This window comes from Megascapheus bottae, chromosome 17, assembly GCF_031878675.1.
Source record: "Megascapheus bottae isolate mThoBot1 chromosome 17, mThoBot2.hap1, whole genome shotgun sequence".
Lineage (NCBI taxonomy): Eukaryota > Metazoa > Chordata > Mammalia > Rodentia > Geomyidae > Megascapheus > Megascapheus bottae.
The window spans coordinates 20,531,128-20,557,272 of NC_143525.1; the positions used below are offsets into that span (position 1 = coordinate 20,531,128).

General features: G+C 39.6%; 1 protein-coding gene across 1 annotated transcript in view; it reads right to left on the minus strand.

The window, feature by feature from the left end:
- Window positions 1-2,567: 2,567 nt before the first annotated feature.
- LOC150051331 (ABC-type organic anion transporter ABCA8-like) overlaps window positions 2,568-26,145 on the minus strand; it is a 53,786-nt gene continuing 30,208 nt past the window's right edge. The window contains exons 20-39 of the mRNA XM_090350194.1: window positions 24,316-24,482; window positions 22,719-22,852; window positions 21,886-22,023; window positions 20,181-20,288; window positions 15,921-16,091; window positions 15,629-15,742; window positions 14,718-14,837; window positions 13,672-13,737; window positions 12,763-12,854; window positions 11,333-11,453; window positions 10,099-10,216; window positions 9,384-9,475; window positions 7,797-7,957; window positions 7,477-7,552; window positions 7,303-7,397; window positions 6,105-6,224; window positions 5,733-5,873; window positions 5,111-5,190; window positions 3,089-3,144; window positions 2,568-2,966 (exon numbers count right to left, since the gene is read on the minus strand). Of these exons, the coding sequence (XP_090206320.1) occupies window positions 2,868-2,966; window positions 3,089-3,144; window positions 5,111-5,190; window positions 5,733-5,873; window positions 6,105-6,224; window positions 7,303-7,397; window positions 7,477-7,552; window positions 7,797-7,957; window positions 9,384-9,475; window positions 10,099-10,216; window positions 11,333-11,453; window positions 12,763-12,854; window positions 13,672-13,737; window positions 14,718-14,837; window positions 15,629-15,742; window positions 15,921-16,091; window positions 20,181-20,288; window positions 21,886-22,023; window positions 22,719-22,852; window positions 24,316-24,482 (2,269 nt within the window). The 3' untranslated portion in view covers window positions 2,568-2,867. The remainder of the gene's footprint in view (window positions 2,967-3,088; window positions 3,145-5,110; window positions 5,191-5,732; window positions 5,874-6,104; window positions 6,225-7,302; window positions 7,398-7,476; window positions 7,553-7,796; window positions 7,958-9,383; window positions 9,476-10,098; window positions 10,217-11,332; window positions 11,454-12,762; window positions 12,855-13,671; window positions 13,738-14,717; window positions 14,838-15,628; window positions 15,743-15,920; window positions 16,092-20,180; window positions 20,289-21,885; window positions 22,024-22,718; window positions 22,853-24,315; window positions 24,483-26,145) is intronic.

Consider the following 26,145-nt stretch of genomic DNA (forward strand, 5'->3'; position numbering starts at 1 on the left):
GGATATATATATATATATATATGTATATATATATATATATTTTTTTTTTTTGCCAGTCCTGGGCTTGAGCACAGGGCCTGAGCACTGTCCTTGGACTTTCTCAAGGCTAGAGCTCTACCACTTGAGCCTCAGCACCACTTCTGGCTTTTTTCTATGTATGTGGCACTGAGGAATTGAACCTGGGTCTTTGTTCATGCTAGGCAAGCAATCTACCACTAGGCCAAACTCCTGGCCCCAGAATGTAAATTTTTAAAAATGAGGACATTATATGCAACAATTCTATCATCTCCTTTGACAGTCTTTGCAGACTTTAAGCTATGAGCAAACTACTGAATAACTCCCATTATTTTTTTTCTGAATATGATACTTACCAATGTCTCAAAAGAAAAAATAATAAGGAACAAACAAAATCCCTTAACCTGAGTTATTTTAAGACCTAAGATCCCTTTAAATAAGTAAAGTACTCTGTTCAACTGATGCAATGTGAAATATGTAACACAAACACGAATCATCTTGTTTAATTTGCAGGCCCTTCAATTTACCTTTAGTTCAATAATTTTGTGCCTCAGTGCACATAGAGGGTAGAGTTCTAGTATCTATCAGATGATCTCTCCACTTGAACTTTAATAAGCCAGTGTCATTAGGTGTGCTAGAAAGAAATTAGCTAATGTGAGTTAACAGCATCAAAATCTCAAGTGCTATTTGGATATGTGGATACTGGCTGAAAACTCACATCCTTGTTTGCTCAAGAGACAGATTACAATTAACTCTATAGTTACCAGTGATTACAACCAAAGTGGATGGAAATAATAACAGATGAAGACCCTGCCATCTCCTTATCCTGAAGCTTTTAGAATATATAATTAACACAGCATTAATAGAAATAATAATAGAAAGTTTTAAAACCTAATAGAAAGAAAAAAACCCAAGTATTAGATTTGAAGTGTTGGTTTTTCAGAAGTAACTTGCATAATGATTTTGAGTGTTTTTTTTTTGGTTCTATTTTTACCTAAATTTGGGATATTTGTTCTAATTACATCATTAGTGTCTCCTCCCTGGTCTTAATGTCTCTGATGACTTCAGAGATCTTGCTGCTTCATTCAAATTTCAGAACCTTCCAAGAGCTCCATTAAGTTTTTATCCTGACAAAATAGCTCCAGATCCATTTTCTCCCTCTATAGCCCAGCCCTTTGACATGTCATCCCTCTCCTCTCAGAGCTTATTTTCTTCTTCTCTCTCTCTTTTGATTTTCTATATTCTTTATCTATGTTCCTTTTCTGCTTTGTTGGTACTTCTTAAAGAAACCAGGCTCTTGATCTTTCTGAACGTCAGATCACATTCCTTTACCATTTCTCATGTTTTGAGGAGCAGATATGCAGCTCAGAGTTTCAGGAATCTGTGTTCACACAGGCACAGCAGTCTCCCTTTGTTTTAAGTGTCCCTGCAATTCAAAACCCCCTCTCTAGAGAAAGAGAAGGAAATGACCATTCACCAAGGAACCCATAGCATTGACAGCACACACAAACTGGATGTGTCATTGCTTAAAAATACTCAACAGCTGCAGCCAACACTTTGCAAACAGGTCACTAACATCTGATATTGAATAGCCACAGAACATAGCCATGGCCATGATATTAAGAAATGGCTAAATAGTCCTTGGTTAACAGCATTGGTCTAAAAATAAGTAACTCCTGGAACACTGTTGGTCTCTCCTTCCATCCCTAGGCAGTTAAAACAATCACATGATGGTTCATTGGGTCTTGCTTGTTTCCAAATCAGAATAATTCTGGACTGGATATCTTCATAAGTTAGGCAGAAGTGAAATATAACAAATACTTGTTATTAAAAAGACATCATAGAACAATGTAGAATTCAACAGTGTTGCGTGACACCAGCAAAAGTGCTTCCTTCAAAAAATATAAGAAAAGATTATCTATTTTAAACTGCCCCCAAATTGACAATTGGTAAGATAGTTTGAACTTGGGATGAGTGGCTAACATTAACATATATTCAAATATATAAGGTATTATCTTTCCCTCCCTTTTCTCCTGTTTAAAGACCCTACAGAATTAAGAAGAGTAAAGGAAGGATGGATAAGAAGGGTAAGGATAATAAGGTGAAACTGCTGAAAGGGACCACCTGGATCAAGATATAGTGTATTCATGAACTGCTCTGTACAACTACTAAAGATAATAGAAAATTGAAAAAAAAACCCTGAAGTTACAACAAGATACCTTTTTTTTTTTTTTTTTTTTTTTTTTGCTAGTCCTGGGCTTGAGCTCAGGGCCTGAGCACTGTCCTTGGACTTTCTCAAGGCTAGAGCTCTACCACTTGAGCCTCAGCACCACTTCCGGCTTTTTTCTATATATGTGGTACCGAGGAATCGAACCCGGGTCTTCATGCATGCTAGGCAAGCACTTTAACCACTAGGCCAAACTCCCGGCCCCAACAAGATACCTTTTCAGAGTGAAAGTATGGACTTCTCAGACTAGGTGAGAAGAGTGTCTTTTCAGATTTTCATTAAAATTATTTTAATCAAAATTGTTGATCACACTCAAAATCTTAGATGCATAAAAAGTAAATATATTTTATTCAGCAATATACAGAAATTAATGGCCAAATGGCCTGCAGATGTGCCCGAGGTGGGGATGGGGAGGCAACTCAGTCATTTGCTTCTTTTTATAGCTTAGCACTACCCCCTCCCCACTGCTCAGGCTCAGCACTCACTCCTCCACTGTATCCCTTGAGGAATCATCACAATGTTTATAAAATACTCTCCAAATATAAGGCATTGATACTGTAAATATAAATGTCTGTAGAAACAAAAGCAGCCACAGGCTTATACCCAAATACAGAGCATTTGTGGCTTAAGGCTCTTCCTGTGGGAGGAGCTTCCACTTCACCGAGAGATTGAGTTCCTCATCAAACTCATCCAGCTCCTGCTCCTTGGAAAGCTCTAGAAAGATCTGAAAGGAATGAATGGGAAAAGGAGTCACATGGTCTCCTGTAGCTCCTAGAGAATGGAGAGTAGGCACAGACTACATGCCTAGATTTTATGGGTGGAGTGAAATGGCTAGAATGAACTCACCTGTTCCAGGGTGGATTGCGAGAGACTATACTCGTCCAGACCAAAGTTCTGTTTAACTGCGTAAAGATGAAACAGTATTAGCAGTCTATATATTTTTATACAAAAACTACTCAGAAAAGGTTGGAAGTAGTGCTATGTGTCAAGTGGTAGAGATCTAGCCTTGAGCATAAGCTGAGACACAGAGCCCACAGGACAGTACACACACACACACACACACACACACACACACACACACACACACATGCACAGTATTTGTGATGTAGGTTTCTTAGGGAGCAAATATCTAGGGCCTCTCTAATGCCATTGGAACCTCTCCTAATGAGATTGAAAACCCTCTCCTGTTGGTGTAAATAACACTTGGACTGATAGTTGGAGTTAAGATAAGAGCCCAGCAGATTGAAATATGCTACCCAAAGTCCTAAGTTTGGCATGAAACTGCAGGAAACAACCACATGGCTCAGAAAGTTGGAATGTTCAGCTCAGAGAGTGAGAGAAGTTGTGTTATGGTGACCTTGGGTACTGTTAGCATGGGTCAGAAGCACATTCTAGAACCAGGAAATCTAATTCTCTTCCCTAGGGCAAGTGACAATCAAGAGAGAATATCACTGAGCCATGACAAACTCAACAGGAAGAAGTTCTGAACAGCATGTTCAAAACCTCTCGACCAATGTTCTGCTCGACACCTCTGGCCATAAAAATAAATGCAAATCCAAACAAGTTTGAGATTTCACCCTACCTTAGTTAGAATGGCCATTATCAAGAAATCTAATAACAACAGATGCTGTTGGGATATGGCCAGAAGGGAATGCTACTTACTACACTGTTGGTGGGAGTAAACTCATTTATCCACTCTGGAAAGCAGTATGGCGATTCCTCAAAAGATTAAACATAGAGCTCCCCTATGACCCAGCAATCCCACTCCTTGGCATTTACCCAAATGACCAGAAACAAGGACATACTAAACCTACCAGCACACCCATGTTCACTGCAGCATTATTCACCATAGCTAAGATATGGAACCAACCCAGATGCCCCTCAGTAGATGATTGGATCAAGAAGATGTAGTATGTTTACACAATGGAATTCTATGCTGCCATCAGAAAGAATGACATTGCCCCATTTGTAAGGAAATGGAAAGACTTGGAAAAAAAATCATATTAAATGAAGTAATCAGACTCAAAGGAACATAGGCTCCATGGTTTCCCTAAATTTGTAATAATTGGTATGCATCTAGGATTTTCCTAGCAGAAGAGTACAATAGCTTAAAAGCTATGTGCATATGGCCATATCAGAAGAGCCTAAGTGAATGATCTCCAGGACAGGGAAACAAGAGATTTATCCTGTGGTTGTTGTTTTAAATGTACTATGTGAAGTTATTTCTTTACTCTATTTTGTCTCTTTTTCTTTTTTCTTTCCCTTATGCTTTATCCTGTTGTTACTGTATCTGACTTAGGTACCTGATGTATTACATATATTTGTTTATTTGAATCAGGGAAGGGAAGGGGAAAATGATGAGACAAAGCCACCAAGTCAATGGGATAACACATGAGCAGGCAATGACAGGGTCTGTGGTCATTTTACAGAGCAACAGAACCAGCAAGATGGTTTTGATGGCCAGATAGGAACTGGTTTCTTTATATACTGACCAGGCAATGTAATAAGATGTCAGTCCTTAGATAATTTAATTTTAAATATGTTTGCAGCAATGCTTTAAATGAAAGCATTCTCTGTGAATGCAAGGATAGTGTTGACTTAGTTTGTACCAATATACATATATATGCAAATACATGAATAATAACACATAAAGCAAAAGTAAAAATCACTCCCATGATTCTCTGTGACACACAAACACAGAATCCTTTCATCTCTTTTGGCTTTGATATACCTAAAATGCAAGTCAGGATTGTAACTTTTCAATTAAAGGCATTATGCTGTATTTCATTTTTGCTGTGTGGATAGATAAGTTTTGTGATTTGGGATTTTCCCCTTTCCAGGGTCTTATTCCAAAGACATAATTCTCACCCTTTTCTAATTTGAAGAAAGCTTGGGCTAAAGGCTGCACGTCTTCTACTGGCAACTTATAAACCATCAGAGAAGAGTACCTGGGAGGAGAGGAGAGAAAAGGAGAGGAGAGGGGTGAGGGACATTGAAAAACGTTACACAGGTGGGTTGAAAGAGTGTTTGGGAAATACGGTAATCTTTACACAAGTATGCCGCATTGTAAGTCTATCAGGAAGCCAAAAGGGTTTGGCTTTGTGGAGTTTGAAACAAAGGAATAGGCAGCAAAAGATATGGAGGTGGCTCCATGTCAGCTCTCTTCTTGAAAGGTCTCCATTTCTTCTTTTATAAAGAAGATTTCAAATTCATGTATAAATATAAAAGGTTTTCCTATAAAGCCAGACTCTTTCAAAACTTTCTTTTCAAAAAAAATATCTAAGTTTTCATTGGAATGACAGCATCTACTTTGAAAAATCTCCCTTATGAGGTGCATAACGTCACATCAACTTGAACGCCAGCTCCCTCTTCTACAGCTTATGTCCTGTAATAGTCAAGGAATCAGCTTTCTTCAGTCTCCTTGTCAAATGGCCACAAATCAATGTGACTCCCGCAGAGTACCAGATCCAGACAAGGAAGAAAACTGTACCTGTCCTGTCGAGCAGCGCGGGGGAAAAGCCTCAAGATTTCCTCGTGGAGGGGCTCTACCTGTGTGGGGGTCTTCACCTTCATCTCCAGCAGATAGTCTTTGCCAAATTTGCTTTTGAGGTGCTGGATGGAACCAATGCACCTGGAATCGGGAGGAAGACAGGGTCATGGAGGAAAGGAGAAAGCCACATGGGACAGTGCTTGAGATCACTGTTGTGCTGCCAGCACTGTCTCAGAGCCTTTACTGTTCAGCCCTGTCTAGCAATTCTGGCTGTTCACAGTGATCTCTTCTTGTCCATAGGCGATGTCTCCTGGCCATGCACCTTGGAGGTGCCAATGGAGTGGCCTTTGGAGTGGCCTTTGGGCCACTCACCTCAGCCTCCCAGACACCATGATGGCCACACGATCGCACACGGCCTCGGCCTCTGCCATGTAATGGGTGGTCAGGAGGGCGCCCCTCTCCGTGTTCCGAATGGCGGCTCGGATCGCCTGCCTGCATTGCAAAGACAGTATTTGTAATTGAGAAGATTAAATAAAAATTACCTTGTAAGTACTAGGGCTGGGAGCATAGCCTAGAGGCAGAGTGCTTGCCTAGCATGTACAAAGACCAGGGTTCGATTCCTCAGTACCACATATGTAGAAAAAGCCGGAAGTGGTGCTGTGGCTCAAGTGGTAGAGCTCTAGCCTTGAGAAAGTCCAAGGACAGTGCTCAGGCCCTGAGTTCAAGCCCAGGACCGGCAAAATAAATAAAGACAAATTAAAAAATTATCTTTAAGTACTTGTGAAATCATTTCACAAAGCAGTTTATGAATATGTCTTGATCCATGTCACCCTTCCAACATTCTCACCCAGCCCTCCCTTCCTCACCCTCCTTCCCTTACTCTTCTTAATTCTGTACCCCTCTTCTTTACCCATTTCTTATCCCTTGATGAACCAGAAAGGGGTGGAGAAAAACATTCTCTATGGACACTAGTGTAACCATTAAGAGACCTGGTCTAGGAGGATTCCTAAGAGGACAGGGTGAGTGAGGAAGGATAAGCCAGGAAGGAGCTGTTTCACGGGAGACGGGCACTGGGGAGGGTGCTCACAGAATGTAGTATTTACTACAAGGTAGCATTGAAAGAGAAACAGCTGGGGAAAGAGGATTGCATATGAAGACAATGCAGAAGGAAACACGTGATGCAAAACTCAGCTGCAGTAAGAAGAAAATGAGTACAGAATAAAGGCCCAATGACAACCATTGTTACAACTAATAAGAACAGCTCCTGGCCATGTGGTAGACATTACATGACTGAAAGAACCTAAAAGAGGCCTTGATCAATGATGCTACTCAGAGAATACCTTCCCTCCATAATAATGCTTATGATTCCTCCTGTGAGAGACATGGGTAGAAAACATAATCAGGGGAAGGCTTTTTTTTTGGCTCTATATATTTATTATTTTTAATATATATATATTTTTTTACCATATTAAGAAGTAGATTTAAGGGATCATTTTTAAGTGAGTGAAACAGCTCTTAAACTCCCTGCCAGGCACCCACACAGGCTCCCCAGGTAGAGAATCTGACTCACCACATTTGCTGCTGCCCCTCGGGGTCCATGCCTGTGGAGGGCTCATCCAGAAGCAGAACTGATGGGTTCCCCAGAATGCTCAGCGCGAAGCACAGCTGGAAGGAGAGGCACCCCCTCCCATTGTCAGACACCGGCCTGCGGAGTGCTCGGAGCACCCCCAAGTCCCATCCATACCTTCCTCTTCATTCCCTCTGCTAAGGTCTTCACGGGGGCCTTCAGCTGGTCCTGCAGCTTGAACGCGTCCACCAGCCTGGAGGAAAAGCAGCCCGGGCTCACAGATGGCTGATGGAGGGACAGGACAGGGCAGGGGCAGGGAGGAGCACTCTGACACCCAGTTCCAGAAATATTGGGGTAGTGATAGTGAGGAGGGGTGATAGAGCATTCTGGTTTGAGGCTCCCTTCTATTCAGAACTTTCCATCCTGAATTTGCTGTCCACCTCTGCCTGACCCCCCAGGAACAGAACAGAACAGAACAGAACAGGGGTGGTGCTTACTGGGTGATGGTTACTTCCTTGTCGGCTTTGCTCAGCCCCTTCACAGTGGCAAACACCTCCAGGTGTTCCCTCACCGTCAGGTTGGGCCACAGCACGTTCTCCTGAGGACAGTACCCCAGGAACCCCAGGGTGGCCCCTTCACCGCTCCCTTTCAGCAGCACCTGTGGACAGAAGCCACCATCAGAGCCCACAGCCTTTGGTGCTTCTCCGAGGACTTCCCTGGCCACTGCCTCTTTATAAGTCTAGATAAATGAGAGGAGATGCAGCTCCTAAAGGAGATGGATAATCTGTAATTATTATTATTATTATTATTATTATTATTATTATTTTGCATCAGAGAAAGCTCACTACGAGTCAATACAAGTGAAAAAGTGTGTGCAACGACCACAACTGAATCTGTATGACACCTCTGCCATCTTGGCTCCCAGTTCATAGCCAATGTTGGCATCATGAGAAGAAGGAAGCGCATTTCACTCAATGACTCACTATTCAACTTCACCCATGGATCAAATTGATTGAATGTTACGTGGCAAATTTTGTGCGGCTCGTTGATCAGAAGGAGAATGGGTTCACTAATGTCCACTGATTTGGAGTTTCCATTTTGGTGAGTGAGCCAGGAAGTGAATAGATAGAGTCAAAGTGGACCTCAAGTAGAGTCTGTGGACGTCGTGGAGCTGAGGCGGACAATAATGACACGGTGGTTTCGATGATTAGAAAGCTTATCCACTCAGAGGCCCTTTTAGCAGGAGAGGAGACAGTGTCAGGCAGCAAAGAGCAAGAATAAAGCCCTTGGTAGGGTGGAACATTTTCTCCCCGAGTAGTGTGTTTGCATGAAATTATACACCTGAGCCACCAAGCATTTTGTGAAGGACAGGGAGGATAACGGTGTACTATTTTTGTGTTCTGTTTAAAATGTCCTACTCAAGATCAAAACACAGCAAACAATCCAGCAGCATAATGCTCCTTTGTTTTTTCTTGGGGGGGGTTTGGTCATGGGGCTTGAACTGTGGGCCTGAGTGCTGTCCCTGAGCTAGTACTCTACCGTTTTAGGCATAGATTAAGGCTAGTACTCTACCATTTTAGTCATAGAGCCACTTCTGATTTTCTGGTGGTTAATTGGAGGTAAGAGTCTCATGGACTTTAGTGTCTGGGCTGACTTTGAACTGAGATCCTCAGATCTCAGCCTCCTGAGTAGCTAGGATTACAGGCCTCAGGCCTCGGCCACCAGTGCCCAGTTTTACCTAGACTTCTTAGTAAGACTTGTATAGATTCTGATAATGATTTCTGATCTAATATAAAACATTCCCTGCTGATGCTCATAAAGACCTGAATAACATTTCTTTTCTGGGTTTGATTTTTGTGTGCATTAGATAATAATGTTGGCACTTCTTTTTCTAAGTATTAGATTTGTCATTCCCGTTATCTAATGACCACACGGTTTTTGTTTTATAAAGTTATAACACCAGTCAGATGCCAGTGGCTCACACCTTTAATCCTAGCTATACAGGAGGCTGAGATCTGAGGATCAGAGTTTAAGGCCAGCCTGGGCAGAAAAGTCTGTGAGACACTTAACTCCAATTCATTTACCTGGCCAGCAGTTGGCTTCACGTCCCCAGTTATCACCTTGATGGATGTGCTTTTACCAGCCCCATTGTGTCCCAACAGCCCTAAAACCTCACCTGAAAACAAGCAAACAAACAAAAGGTTACTCTGACCAGTAAGGTATTTGAATCATATAATGAAGAGGTATTTAAAAAATATAGTGTCTTATTTAATCTTCACAGCTCTGTGGAGAAGTCATCACCATCTGTTTTTACATAGCTGGGGACGAGGCAGTTAAGAATCAAGTGACTTCTCAGGGTCACATGGACAGAAAGTGACAAAGCCATTCCTTTCTGCCAAGAGTGTCACATTCTGTCCCCTGAGGTTCTTACCACTATGCAACAATCATAGAAATTGAAGTTATTCAAAACTTGCTGGTCCAGCCTTTAGTGTAGTAGGCTGCTAGTGCCCCAAGCAGTTCTCATGGGAACAACACAAACATTAGATGCTCAATTATGTTCATTCGATAGAAAAGTCATGATAGCAACTGTTCACTCAAATAGCCTATGTTTTTCGTGTGGATGTGACTGGTCCCCTATTCATGAGGTGAGTAAATATATCCAACTTAGCAATGAGACATGTAAAAAATACTCTGAGATCATCCTGCTGTGGGGTCTGCCTGAGTGCCAAAGGGTCTCCTCAGAAGCCAGGAAGCTCAGAGCAGAGCTCTGAGCCAATGTGGCAAAGCCTTATGCCCAACCTTTCCTAACACAGAAGGAGACGTTTCTGGTGGCTATCTTATTCTTCCTTTTGGAAAAGCAGTGCTTCCTCTTCCCGGCATATTCCTTGCGTAGGCAGTTGGCAACAATGACGGGCTTCTGCAAATGACAAACACATTGCATCAGACCTTAATGGGCTCCATTGACTTTGTAAAAAGCTCTGTCTTTTGGGGCCAGGAGTTTGGCCTAGTGGAGAGTTATTGTCTAGCATGCACAAAGACCTGGGTTCAATTTCTTGGTACCACATGCATAGAAAAAAGCTGGAAGTGGTGCTGAGGCTCAAGTGGTAGAGCTCTAGCCTTGAGAAAGTCCAAGGACAGTGCTCAGGCCCTGAGCTAAAGCCCAAGACTGGCAAAAAAAAAAAAAAAAAGCTCTGTCTTTTGCAGGTGCTGCCCTTTCCTGCCCAGCTTAGACATTAAAGAAGCATTTCTACTGAGGTGTTAAGCTTACTAGTTATTCCTATAAAGCAGGATTTGTTTTAGGAAAGAAGATACCATTATTCTCTTTGTTTATTACCATAGGGACATGTTATATTGTAGGTGCCAACTCAGAGAAAAGTAAGAGCAAAGAGATTTAGAAACGTATGAGATCATCCCCAAAGGGGGAGAAATAATGTGTTGTGACTGCACTGTGAATGTTAAGCCATGTGTTTTCGCCAGAAAAGATCTTTATAGGTTTTGAGGAATTCTATTCTGGCTTTTGTAATTGCATCTGCACTTTTCTTTAACATTATGTGGCACTGGGGTTTGAAATCAAGGCCTTGCACTTGCTAGGCAGGTACTCTATCCCTTGAGCTTCATTCTCAGCCCCCTTTTTGTGTATGTGGGGGCTTTATTTTCCTTTTGATAATGTCTTATATTTTCTTCCAGTACTGGCTCGGACAAGGATCCTACCATATCTAGAAGTTTTGTTGTTGCTGAGATGGAGTCTGACTAACTTTCTTTTTGGCCTAAGCTGGTCTCCCAATCTCTACTTCCAGATGTGGAAGCTTTAAAAAATTTTTTTTAAACAGATGTGTTCCTTCTTCATTTATTCAAAAAATACAAAGAAAATCAACTTGACTTTTAATGCGTTGAATATCTTCTTAGAGAGAAATACTCATTTGTAAAGATTAAAGAAATCCCAAATCCCATGGGAATCAGCCTTGGGAATCGATTCTGTTAACGATTAAACATTGGTGTTATCTGACAACACATGTGCTTTGTTTGGGTTTACCTCATCAAGATTCGTAGAAGTCAAGGCATTGGCGGTTCTCATTCTTTCCATCTGGACATCTTCATCTTCTGCTTCAGGATGTTCCGGATTGTGGAACACATCACCACTTCTGGGAGAAATTCTAGATGCAAAACCACCAGCTCATAGTGAATGTGTGACATTGATCTTTGCATTGGGAATAACACATGCTTTAGAACTCCTGCTTCAGTAGCTCACACAATTCATAGGGCATCATAATCTTATAGCAGTTCAGGGAGCCTCTTATCCTTTGCCACCTGCTTGCTTCTGTCAATAGCACTACTGTATTTAGGCCTCCTAGCTTCTTTCTTATTGTCGTTCTGGGGTTTGCATTTACTAGGCAGATACTCTGCCACTTGAGCCATATGCTAGTCCTTTTAACTTATTTTTCAAACAGGATCTCACATTAATGCCTGAGCTGGCCTGGCCTGTGATCTTCCTATTTATGCTTCTCATATAGCCATTTTTTTTATTGAGATAAGGATCTAATTTTGAGCTATGATCCTCCAGATCTCCTCTCCAATTGAATTATTTTTGTGTGGGAGCGTAGTGAGGACTGAACTTACAGCCTCTTGATATGCAGGTGAGTACTTTTTCACTTGAGCCATTTATTCTTACATATTTTTCTATTCTACTTATATATAGAAACATGTTTTCAGCGAATGTCACTATTTAATTGGGAACTTTGTGCCTGACAAAAGACAGTTTTTCCTTTCTTCTTTTTTTGTTTGAAATGAGGGACTCCACCTCAGAACCTGACACTTTTCATTCATTGGCTGGCAACTGAGCCATACCTCCAACCCCCGGGCTTCTACATTATTTCATTTTATTGGAATCTGTATCAGATGCACTCTCTCCTCATACTAAGTTTGATCCATCACACACCATGCAGCCTACCATGTCAGTAGACGGCCAAGCTGAGACCGATGGGAATGCCAGGATTGTGACTGCATCCTTGAATGGTTCCAAAAAATTCTCTGCTTTTAAGTGGTCCTTTCATTATTAGTGTACATCCATCCATCTGTAACTGAACCATTTATGACCCACCCATCTGGGCTGCTCATTATCCTGGGCCTATGGGTTATCCTAGTTTTTCTTCTTGAATGCTAAGCATTCCTTCAGCTACCAATAATTCCAACTTGATTGCTTCTTAAATTGAATCAGATTACATATCTCCTTAATCTCACAACATATGTAGGCATGAAAACTCTCATTCTTAAGTGCTCCCTTGCATGTAATATCAAATGAAGCCCTTTCTAGTCTATGTTTTAAGTCTGTTTCGCTACCTCTTTGGTTTGGATGCCCACATCTTTGTTATTTATACTGGCACACTGCTTCTGACACAGCCTAGCCTGGCACCTGACACCCCTTTGTTCAATGAAATTAAAGAATCCAATTTGATTTATTCTAACCTAAAGAAGGGGTCCTTTCTCATTGGTTTCTTTCCATACTTCCATTCCAGACATCGGAGAATAAAAAGGAAAATAAAAAAGTGAAGTAAAGGCTAGGAAGAAAGAGAGAAAAGCACAATTAGAGACACAAAAAGATCACTATTCTATTCTCAAAGATGAAATAAGCACAACTGGATTTCAGAAAAACATTGTCAGCAAAATCACAAATTTCCAATAAACTGTTAGATATATTTGGAACTATTCAATTCAATTTTATTTTCCCTCCCTCCCTCCCTCCCTCCCTTCTTTCCTTCCTTCTTTTCTAGCTTCTTCATCTTTCACTATTCCTGGGGTTTGAATTTAGGCTCTTCCATTCTCATTCAGCTTTTTCATCCAATGCTGGTCCTCTATCATTTGAGTCATAACTTCACCTCTGTTTTATATTTTTGCTGATTAGTTGGAGATAAGAGTCTCATGGACTTCTTTGCCCAGGCTGCCTTGAACCATAATTCTCATATCTCAGCCTTCTGAATAGCTAGGATCATATGTTTGAGCCATTTAAGCTTACTTGAATTCATTTTCTACCATAAAACAATTATAATTACAAGATACTATTGTTTTTATCATTTTCTTTTACAGCTGCACAGTGTTCTTAACATTTGGAAAATACATTATATTGTCAGTTGATTATCATAAAAATGATTTTGTTCAGATTTAAAAAACATTATATCTCTACGGGCTACAGATAAAGAAACTTCACAGAATTTACATGAATGTTCAGGGACACCACTAGGCTCTGAGTACAAGCCCCAGTATTGGCACACATACACGTACACATACACACACACACACACATGCACACATGCACACACACAAAATCACTGAGTATTGTTAAAGAAAAATGGAACAATTTTTAAAGTATATCCTTACAATTAGCAATACCAGAAATGGATCTGTGGTCCTCGATCCTCCGTAAATGACAGAGAACATGATAAGCTACAAAAGGAAAGGTAAGGGTTAAACAGGAAATTTTTGATCTATAAAAATAAACCACAAGCCAGGCATGATGGCGCACACCAGTAGTCCTAGTTACTCAGGAGGCTGAGATCTGAGGATCAAGGTCAAAGCCAGCTGGGGCACAAAAGAACCTGGGACTCTTGTCTCCAATTAACCTCTAGAAAACCGGAAGTGGGGCTTGGCTCAAGGTAGGGCCTTGAGCTGAAGAGCTCAGGGCCAGCACTCAGGCCAAGTTCAAGCCCTGTGACCCACAACCCCCCCCACATAAATATGAATAATAATAACCTACATAATAGTAAATAATAAATAGATAAACATCCACATAAATACGAATTGGCCTCAAGCAGCCCCAGTAACCTTTCGCTTGATTATACCATCAGTTTCAGGTAAGCATTTATACCACAAACACATATTGAGAGGCTGGCTTCCATCTTCCCAAGGTCTAGCACTGGACCAAGGAGATTTACCAATTGGTGCGAATAATATTGTCAATTTTCCCACAGAGCTTCTTGCTCCTTCCTGGACCTCTCATTCCTCCTGCCCCTCCCCACGCATACGTCTTCCCTCAGGGTCTGTGCCTTCCTTCCTTTTGAAGACATATGCACAGCAGATAGTGAGAACCTAAAGGGATTGTATTTATATTAGGTGAGTCTCCAAACCCAGGAGATTTCAAAGATTAATGACATCATTTGTCTTCTTATGCAGCTGAGCAAGCCCAGGAGTTTGGAAGGTAAGGTCTGGAGTAATCATAAAGGAGTGCTCCATTCCAGGACCAGCTGGTGAGGATGACAGATTAGCTGATGAGGATGGTCGCATGTTGATAGAAGCCTCTCGGATACATGAGGATGGAATCCTCAGATCTCACATACATTCAACATGCTGTCCATCCCCAACACAAAGTTGAACTTTCACATTGGTCATGAGTTCTAGGATACCAGATAGCAGTGGGCATTACTTACGTCAAGAGAAATGAACAAGCAACCAATCAGTGTGGCCGGGGGCATTAAAAACGTGATGCAGTATAGTATAGCATGTTCAGTGCTATCGACTATAAATCCAACCACAGAGAACATGGTGATCTAAAGGAAATATCAATAGGCATGTCAATCACGTTGAATTTCCATATGCTTTCCAAGCCTCCTGAGTAGCTAGGATTACAGGCGTGAGCCACCACGCTGGCACTGGCATGGCTGATAGTCTTTATCAGGCTGTTTTAACTAATGACTGCTTATAATCTGTTTATTTTCACTCAGCTAATCTTTCTGTATCATGCTGTTTTAACTAATGACTGTTTGTTCTTTAATAATTCTCTTGGGCTGAAGCTAATGTCTTTCCTCCTGTAATCAGTTTTCATTTGTGATATATTGTGGAAGTCAATGACTAATTATTGAATCAAGAATGTACTTTCTGAGATCCTGAAGTCACAGAAAAATGAGGATATGCTTACATTACACAATATTCCCTCCTTAATTTAGACAAAAGAAGAGTGGCTTTTAGAACCGATATTCAGTGGGGAGTTTGGAGCAATTTCTAGTTTTATTTATGCTATTAACCAAATTTTTAATTTTATAAGTTTGTGGAAGTCTTTTCATTTGCTTCTTGTTGGCAGACAAGAAGATACAGATTGCGCTTTTCCAGCTCAATAGTTCTAGAAGCAACTTGGCTACTTTTAAAGAATAATAGGGAAGGGTCCAGCATGAGGAAAAGCGGAAAAGGTTACAGATTTTGAAAAGCATCTGTACATCAGAAGAATATGATACATGCTAGACTTCAATATATTTATCAGCCTACCAAGGACATATGTTAAAGCTTTACCTTGGAGCTATTCATTGAATACAGAACAGTAAATATTCACAAGAGATATACTTACGACAAAGAAGCCAAGTGACCAAATACCACTATTTTTCCTTCCCTTGCGGAACATGAATGAAATCACATAGGTGAGGAAGATGAATGACAGGGCGTAACCCATGGCGCAGGGGACCTGAAAGCAGCAGGAGTACTAAGCTAAGTTAGGGACAAAGACCATGCAGGACAGGACTCAGATTCTGAAATCCAGTCGCAGGAAAGAAGCATATCACAACACACAATTCATGAAAACGGTTTGAATTATCACATTGTCTAACTAAACCAAGCAGCGTTCCCTGGAGGTTGTCACTTACTTGAATATGATTGACAGCTGTGAAGAGTGTATTCTGGAAGCTTAAAGTGAGGTCCATTAAATACATAAAAATGAACATGAAGCAGTACAGAGGAATGTCCACGCATGCCTGCCCAAACCAGTAAGCAGAAGGAAAGAGGCCGGAGATCCGCAGCTGGGACCAAGTCTTGCTCTGTTTAGGATACAACAAAGACACATGATGAGTCTTTGTTTTTAAGCCAGCAACTATACAAACAAAACCTCCACTTATGCTAATTCTGGCCTACAGGTACCATGCATATCCCGACTAAACAAATGAATTATTTATGGACAGAAATATCAGTGACCTGGTGAGCACCAGTTATTCAGGTGGGCACTAGTTATTCAGGAAGCTGAGTTCTGGAAGAACAAGGTTCAAAGTCAGCGCAGGCAGAAAAGTCTACAAGATGACATCTCTCATTAACCATCAAAATGCTAGACTGAGAAGATGGTTAAAGTGGCAAAGTGCCAGCTATGAGCAAGGAAGCCAGGCAAGAGCAGGAAGTCCTGAATTTAAACCTTACAATCAGCATACACAGAGCAGTGTGTTTTTAGTGAACTATTCTGCTGTTGAACACATATGAAGGAGGAAGATGAGAAAGAGGCCTGAGAATAATCAAAGGCTAAACACTACAGTTTAAACATACAGTCCATTGCATGGATTCAGTGAGTGTTTTCTGGTGTATAAGAATCTCAGTTTGCTGGGTGAGGTGGCTCACACCTGCAATCCTAGTTGCTCAGGAGCTGAGATCTGATAATCAAGGTTCAAAGCCAGCCCCAGCACAAAAGAACCTGAGACTCTTATCTCCAATTAACCTCTAGAAAACGGGAAGTGGGGCGTGGCTCAAGAGTAGGGTGGTAGCCTTGAGCTGAAGAACTCAAGGACAATGCCTAAGCTCAGGGGTAGGTGGGGTAGTCTTGAGCTGAAGAGCTCAGGGATAGCACCCAGGCCAACTTCAAGCCCTATGACCCACAAAAAAAAAAAAAAAAAAAAAAAATCTCAGTTCCTCTAGTACTGACCCCTCTCTATCTCTGACATTCTCTCTCTCTAAATAAAGTGTTTATAGATAGGCAGATGTAATACTGCATAATATATAAGTAAATTTAAAGCATTATGTATAGGCCATAGATGATTACATGTCATTTATCATTTTACTATATAGTATATTTATTATGAATAAAATATATGTGCATATAATTTTACCTTATACACAGTAATTGTTATATGCAATAGGTGCAATAATTATATTAATATCATACAATGTATACTATATCTTATGAACACGAGTAGCATATAATTAACATCAGTTTTTCTTTTAAAATTAAATTTTTATGTATGTATATTAGAATGATACAAATTGTGGGTAGAGATGGGAGGGAGAGATTGGGAAAGAACAGAAGATACTGTTCGAAAGGACATATGACTCATGTAATTGTAATCCCTCTGTATACCACCTCTATAATAACAATAGAGCAAATTAATTTAAAAATTATAATTTTATGTTCTTCAAGTAATTGTACCATTCAACTTGCCAGTTTATGAGTACAATGCATCTTGATCAATACCAGTCCTTTCTTCATTCTTCCCCATTTTTCAACATTTTCTTCCTCTACGCTCTCTTTTTATGTGCTAGTTCTGGGGTCTGCCATTGCAGCCAAAGGAAAAAGGAGCTTGGGATTTCTCAGGAAGAAGTTTTAACGTCTGGGTTGTATTAACTCTTGAACCCCTGACAGTAACCTCACATCAGTCAAATGCATTCCTGCAGGTTCTAGACTGGGGTGGGGGTATTAAATGGCATTTTGCTTTTTCCTGAACAATAGAAGTACCTTGGAAAAGGAAGGTGAAACAGAGGAAGTAAACGTGAATAGACAGATGCTTATATGAAGTCTTGTGCATTTAAATTAATGAAATGAAGATGGAGCACTAAAGGATAGTCTATTGATACCTATAAGTACAGCTAAGGAGAGGTGAGCAGGAGTGATGACGCTCCCTGCCAGTGCTACTCAAAACTTGGCCCTCCTATAAAATCAGAATCTTCACATTTTACAAGATGTTCGGGTACACTGGTGACACAGCAACAATCCAAATGGATCACTGACATGGGACAAAGTAAAACATATATTTTCCATTCCACATTGGAATTTTCTTCCTATCTGTATTTTTTTAATCTTTATTTTTTATTTATGCCAATCCTGGCGTTGAACTCAGGGCCTGAGCTCTGTCCTTGGGCTTTCTCAAGGCTATGTATGTGATAGTAAGGAATCGAACTTGGGTCTTCGTGCATGCTAGGCAAGTACACTACCACTAGGCCAAACTCCAGGCCCCTTCTTACTTTTTTAAGTGCTTACATTTCCAAAATGCTATTTTCTTTAATTCCAGAAATCTCTACTTAGCTAACCTCTCTGAGGTAGTTTTCAAATGTAAAAAAAAAAGTAGCCATGTGAACCACATAGCTGCAAGACGCTTGGTGTAATTTTTAATCCTTCCTCCAAATTTCCTGGGCCCCTTTTTCATCAAGAACTTTTTTTTTTTTTTTTTTTTACCTGAGACTTTTTTTTTTCTTTTTTGCCAGTCCTGGGCTTGAGCTCAGGGCCTGAGCACTGTCCTTGGACTTTCTCAAGGATAGAGCTCTACCATTTGAGCCTCAGCACCATTTCCAGCTTTTTTCTATGTATGTGGTACTGAGGAATCGAACCTGGGTCTTCGTGCATGCTAGGCAAGCACTCTACCACTAGGCCAAAGTCCTGGCCCTCATCAGGAACTTTTATTGAGAATTATATGGATCCACAAATCTGCCTTCTGTTACAGTCATGTAAATAATATCTTTCAATATTCGTTTCTTCAGTGTAACTCTTATTCTCTTTTTCAGATTTCTTATTGGTAGTATTCCATAGGTAAAAATTTGTTTTCTCAACTCACAGCTTGATGGACACAGATGGTATCTGAAATTGACTACTATGAATAAGGATTTTAATATCTGAGTCAACGTTGAAAAAATACTGTTTTTTTCCCTTGGGTAGATATGAATGTGGAATAGCTGAGTTACAACCATTGCTTAGCTGCCAATAATACAAATTGTTTTGTAAAAGCATCACACAATTTATGCTATCAGCAGCAGTACATGAGAACTCAGCCTTTTCACATTCCCCCAAACACTTGATATTGCCAATACTTTTAATCATATTCATTTTATGTGGGAGTATCCCATTGGGGTTGTTTGCCTGATTTATGAGTTCTTTTCTGTTTATCATCATGGGGGAACTATCTGTTCAAATAGTTCATCCATTTAAAAAATAGTGGGTTTTTTTTTGTCATTGCTGCATGAGATTTTTTTTTTTTTTTGCCAGACCTGAGCACTGTCCTTGGGCTTTCCTTAAGGCTAGCACTCTACCACTTGAGCCACAGCATCACTTCCAGCTTTTTTCTAGGTATGTGGTATTGAGGAATAGAACCTGGGTCTTTGGGCATGCTAAGCAAGCATTCTACCACTAGGCCACACTCTCGGCCCCATGAGAAATCTTTTGATACATGCATATGCTTTGTGAATATGTTTCTCCCAATCTGTGGCTTGCCTTTTTATTTTCTTATTGTTGTCTTACAAAGAAAAGATTTAAGCCTTAACGAAGCTCAAGTTATCTTTTTCTTTTGTGCTATGTGTGTACTATACTGTATCATGAAACATTTATCTACCACACAGTCTATGATTAATTTTGAATTACTTTTGTGCAGTATTCATTTGATGTGAAGAACATTCATTTTTTTAATACTGATTATCAAGTTGTGACAGTACAATTTACTAAAAAAAATCTGCCTTTGCTCCCATTTGAATTTCTTGACTTTTTAAAAATCCATGCACATATATTCCACTATAAATATGTATAGAGGTATATATACATATACTACATTGCTAATTACTATAATTTCTACTGTGCCTTGAATTCAGAAGCATATTCTTCTAACTTTATTTCTCCTTTTCATAGCTATCTTGTTGATTTTAAATCTATCCTAGGTTCTCTGCATACCTGCATAAATCATTATTCTTTACAATTTTTTTCTGCAAATATTTATATTCCCATTTATGAACAAAATCTTCCTATTATTATTTTATAACTTAGAATTTATATTTGACTTGGCTGCTCAATTAAAAAATAAAAATATAAATATCTTGGTGAAAAATACTTTATCCTTCCTTTGGCTTCTAATTATCCCCAAGTAATGGAAGTTTCAGTTGCTTATTATTACCTTATAATCATCGATGCTGCTCATGGCAATATACGGAGGACAACTGGATGCCAAAATCAGCCAGAATATAGTGTATCCCGTGTATTCAAATGGATTAGTCAGTATGTTCTGGTAAGACAAAGGATATAATGAATGGAATGACCAAATTCTAATTTCACTTTCTGGAATAAGTTTTAAAGGTATGCAAAGGTTTGCTTTTTGACGTTCCAATCCCTTCCATATCTCCTCTCTCTGATGCATGACTTTTGAGTTTATTCTCAAATCTATTGTTAAGGAAACTGATTTAAGAAACATGTATAATTTGCTAACATTGTACTTTCGGTAAATAATAACAGGAAGTTTTTTGCTGTCTTTGCTCATTACTCTGAAAATTAATCAAAGGCATATAAACAAATTTGCCTTTACTTCTCTAACTGATCTTTAATTTTTTCAAATGTGTTATTGGACTCAAAATCATATTACATGTTAGGGACATAGACCTGATTTAGATTGCTTGAGAATTCAAAAGCAGGCAAGAGGTACTTGAATGGGAGAGTAAAGGCCCCTAGTTATACCTATCACTCTTGACTGTTTTGTGTACCAGTCTTGGGGCTTTCGCTCAGGGCCTGGGTGTGATCACAGTCACTTGAGTCATAGTTTTTTGTACTTCTAGCTTTTCACTGGACACAAGGGTCTCATGAACTTTTTTTTTCCTGCATGGTTCTGAATTTTCATCAATCCTCAGATCTCAGACTCCTAAGCAGTCAGGATTATAGGTACGAGCCCTTGGCTTCTGGTCATTCCTGCATGTTTAAGGATAGAAGGTTTACAAACTTTCTTAACTGCTTGTCCTACGTTATTTTTATTACTCATTCCAGTTTTTGCTTAAAAAAGTTATAACTAGAGCCTGTTTTTCCTCAGCTTGGTCATCATCAGACACTAACCAGAGAACATCTTCAGTAGAAAATATAAAAGGAATGATAGATAATATTAGCCTTATGATTTTTATGATCATTGATTTCCATGAATGTGGATCATTTTCCATATGTATTATTAGAAAACCCTAAAACTGAGTGATATATAAACAATTTAATTAGCTCTGTATTATTCCTTTATGCATTCAACAAAGAAGTTACTTAGTGCTTATTGTTCCAAGCCTATTCCTGATGGCAAGATATTTATTTAATGTGTTAAACAAACATGTACTCCCCACATATGTAATAGGGAGAAATACATTAAAGAAATAAAGGGATCATTAGCAATTGTGTTAGCTCTCTGATTTCCAGATTTAAAGGGCTGCATAATGTCAATTCGCTGGGCTTTTGTTCAGAAATAAGATTTATTTTTATCCTGTTTGGAAAAGTTGTTGTGGTAGATTTAGGATGGGCCCCCAAAATGGATCTTTTGACTAATATCTGTAGCAATTGTCACTTACACCCTTTACAATTCGAGCTTAACCTTTATCCTTCCTTCTAGAGCTTTTCCTTCTGTTTGTTCAAGACTTGGCACTAGTCACCATGTCACTTTACTTTCTCTTTGGAAAATATTTGATCAGTTCCATGTTGTGATAAAAACAAGGCCTCTGAAAAGTATACTGATTTTCCAAAGTTTCAGAGAGCCTGTATAAATCCAAATGTTAATTACACAGTAGCTTAACTGAATAAGAGAAAGATTTCATCCCTGAAAAGGCAGATGTCGGTGGACAGTCCATAAGACTTGCACTTACCCCTGGAAACGTGCTCCTGTCAGTCTGAATATGGGCGGATGGAGCAAACATACCGAGCAGCCCGTTACTCACAATGTCCATAAGAACTGGGAAGCAGTTCAGTCTCTTGGTATTGCATGCTAAGGAAAATCTGTAATCCTAAAATGTAACATGTAAGTTTATAAATGACCAAAGACCTTCATTCTTTTTTCCTCAAGAAAGTAAAATTCAATATTTTAAGAGACTGTATATATATATGTATATATATATATATATGTACACACACACACACACACACACACGCACTTATTTATTTGGTGCTAATGATTGAAATCTGAGCCTCAAGCAAGTTTAGTCAAAGGACTCCACATGCCATGAGCTACACCCCCCCAGTTCTAATCCCAAGATCACGGTTTAAAATTCTTTCACCAATAATTTAAAAAAACCATGTAAATGCTATGGAAGAAACAATGTGTAGGCAAATCAAGACTGGGGACAAATAAAATAAAACATGCAGATAGTAAAACACTATAGTTTGATTTACCAAGTGCCTTGCTAAAGGCTAGAATATATGTATCATTAAATCCTTGAGAGGCAGTAGGAAGCCTCTGTAGTTAAATGTAACTATGTATGCTTGACTACAGTGAGCATTTTTTCTAATACAGCTTGTGTGAGATAGACAAGGACAGGTATACAAAGAATCATTATCATACCAATGAACATAATTCTCCAAGTGAAGAAATCAATAAAAGAGCCTATTATTTCCTTTTCAGTTTTGCTTTGTAAATTGGAGACATGTGAATATATCCCCTCTCCAGTCCTGTGAGGGAGGTACTGGCCCGAGAGCAAGGTACCTTGTCATTGCCAGAGACTATGATGGCGCCATTGTAGTATGGATTGTCACTGCCATTTCCAGTTCCGGATCCGTCCACCTCCACAGCGATGTTCTGGAGTGCCACAGAACGGAGGAAGTCATCAATGCTTGCCCCTACGGACCAGCAAAATATATTAGCTGTTTCAGTGCTAAAAGTACCTTACATCCAACTACTGTGATCGAAATTGTCTGGATATCTTCCCACAGGACAATGTGCTTGCTGCTGTGTAAAAAAGAGCCAGGAAATAAAGAGTGTGGGAAAAGATGTGTAGAAACTGGAGCCCTCATAAATGGTGGATATAAACACACAAAAGTGTTTCCAATTGGAAAGCAATTTGATTGGTTTTTAAGGGTTAAACATCACCATTACATGACTTAATAAATTCAACTCCAAGGGAGACATGCAAAGACATGAGAATATATTTACTCAAAAAGTTTATATGTGAACATTAATAGGAGAATTATTCTTAATAATCAGTTATTTGGGGTGTTTATCTTTTGATAACTGGTAAATAAAATGAACAAGAAAGGGGAAGGGTACACTAGAAGCCTCTGCTATTCTTATTTCATGAAAGAGAAGAATTCAAAGATGCTATAACAGTTAGAGAATATAAACAAATGGTTGAATGAAATAAACAATGAAGAATGTGCAAAATGAAATTCAGTAAAGACATAAAATCTTTTTTTTTAAAAGGAGTCCAACTAAAATCCTGGAAATGAAAAGACCCTAATAGCCCAAATAAAAACCCTAATCAAAAACGTAGCAAAAGCTGGGCAAGGTGGCTCACGCCCATAATCTTAGTTACTTAAGAGAACGAGATGTGAGGACTGCAGCCAGCACTAAAGACCATTGGATTCTTTGGCCAGCCTGGGCACTAAAGACCCTGAGAATCTTATCTCCAATTAAGCACAAGAAAGCAGGAAGTAGCGCTGTGGCTCAAGGGGTAGGGTGGTAGTCTTGAGTTGAAGAGCTCAGGGAAGGTGCCTAGCCCTAGAGTTCATGCCCCATGACTGAAAACAAAACAAAAGAAAAAACCAAAAAATAAAAACCTAGTTAATAGAACCAAACAATTTAAAAATGGGTTATCAGATTGAAAGGAAAGCAGAGCAATTTGGTTAGTCTAGAATAGGATGGGGAAAACACAGAAAATATGAGAGGAATGTGTAAGTCCATTTAAAAAAGACCAAATCTCTAAAGCTTGGGCATAGAACAAAGAGAAGATGATATAAAGTAAAGACATTGAGAATCTATTCATAAAAATAATAGCAGAAAATGTCCTCCATCTTGAGAGAGGGACATCCATGTGAAAGGGCTTAGATAACACCCAAAAGGCAGGTCAGAGGAAGAAACATCCCTAATTACATTAGAGTTAAAGCACTAAATACACAGAACGGCAAAGGAATATTGAAAGCCACAAAGGGGAGGAGACAAATAACACGAAAAGGGAAGTCGGGAAGAGGAACACCAGGGATTTGGATTGCATGTCAATCTATAGAATATCATGCAAGAATTGTAAAATACAGTAGTACCACATCAGATAGCTACAACATAGATGAACTTTGAGGCACACTATTACCTGTTTTATTGATGATCAGTAACTGAGTGAGAGGTGCTTGTGGTTCTTGACCGGGAGCATGGAAGTACAAGTGAGGAGAAAGTTCCCAACTGTAACTGTTTTGGTAGATTTTTACCAAGACATATATGAAAAGGAGTGGGAAAAATCCGAGTGCCAGAATCAATAGCCTACAGAGAATAAATTTGCCAATGTAAATACATGATCATTTCCTAACATCCCCCACTACAATTACAGAGGCTTGAACTCAGTTCCTGCGTCTTGCTTTAAATCACTGCCCTAGCATGTTTGTTTGTTTTGTTTTTGCAATCATGTCTAATCTTGCCTTGGCCATCCTTGAGCCATGATCTTCTTGTCTGTGCCTGTGAATCAGCTTTCTTTTCTTTTGGAAAGGTTATGAGATTATAATGTCGTGAAATGAAGAAGTTGAAGATATAAAATATGTAATTCTTTGCCTTTTTTCCCCCTCCTTCAGTGTTTTGTCCTCTCTTCTTACTCCTAAATGGGAGAAGCTAAGGTATAAATTTACCCTTCGATGATTTCTCTTGATCTTGGCCATTGGGTCACTGATACTATTTCATGGGATGTGTACCCTTTAAGTTATGTCAATTATCTGTTTATGTCTTGTGTTTCCAGATGGATACATCACCTTTCTGCTGTTTAATTCATTACATTTTTGTTCTATTTTCTTCATGTTACTCCTCTTATATGCTGAGTTTCTTTTAGTGACTCCATAATTTCTTTACTCTCCAGATTCAAATTCTGAATTATTTTCAAACTCTGTTCTCCTGTTTTCCACAATATCAAATAGATGGACAAATTCTATTATAACATTGTTACAATTTGTGTTTAACTTTGAAACCTCTCTCCATTCCTAATTTATAATAACATCTTGCAAAATGGCTGGCACCATTCCATTGTCTATTCCCTCCAGACTTTGTTATGGAGTTCTTTCTTTCTTTCTTTTTTGTGGGTTATGGCACTTGAACTCTGGGCCTGAGTACTGTCCCTGAGCTCTTCAGCTCAAGGCTACCACCCTAACCGTAGTCCTGGGCGTTGTCCCTGAGCTCTTCGGCTCAAGGCTGCTGCCTTACCCTTGAGTCAAGCCCTACTGTTCTGTTTTCTAGAGGTTAGTTGGAGATAAGAGTCTCAAGTCCTTTTGATCCCAGGCTGGCTTTGAACCTTGATCCTTAGATCTCAGCCTCCTGAGTAGCTAGGATTACGGGCGTGAGCCACCACACCTGGACGTTATAGAGTTATTTCTTAGTTTAATATTAAAGATTTTTTTCTTAACTCATGCTAATACTCCCCTCAAAATTTAAGAAATGATTAGGAAATGCTTGTTGAGATTCAAAGATATGCCCAGTTACCCAGTTCTGTATGGCTTATTTAAAATACAGGAACAAGGCCTGGGTTGACAGACAAGCTATGATGGGAACCAAGTGGTAATGGGAAGAGATGTGAGTCATGAAGATAAGGATAGTGCCTGCTGTGAGGGGAGAAGGAATGGAGAAAAAGGTACTTCCACTTAAGGAAGCCAGTAGAAGCTGTGACATTGGAGGAAGTGCCAGTTGAATAGCCATGCAGCATCTAAAATGGGGCATTGACGCTGGGAAAGAGAAGTCATGTTCTGTATGGGAGGGTCATCTCCACGTTATGGATAAGTGTCTTAGGAAAACAAATGATTCCAACTCTTCCTCTAGAATCATGTCAGAAACATTGTAAGTTCCCCATGTCAATGTCCTAATAGATAACTATTAGTGCCATGGACTAAAATGGCTATGCTGATTTATTGACAGAGATCTTGTTTCTGTTTTCAGTTATGTTTTTCCT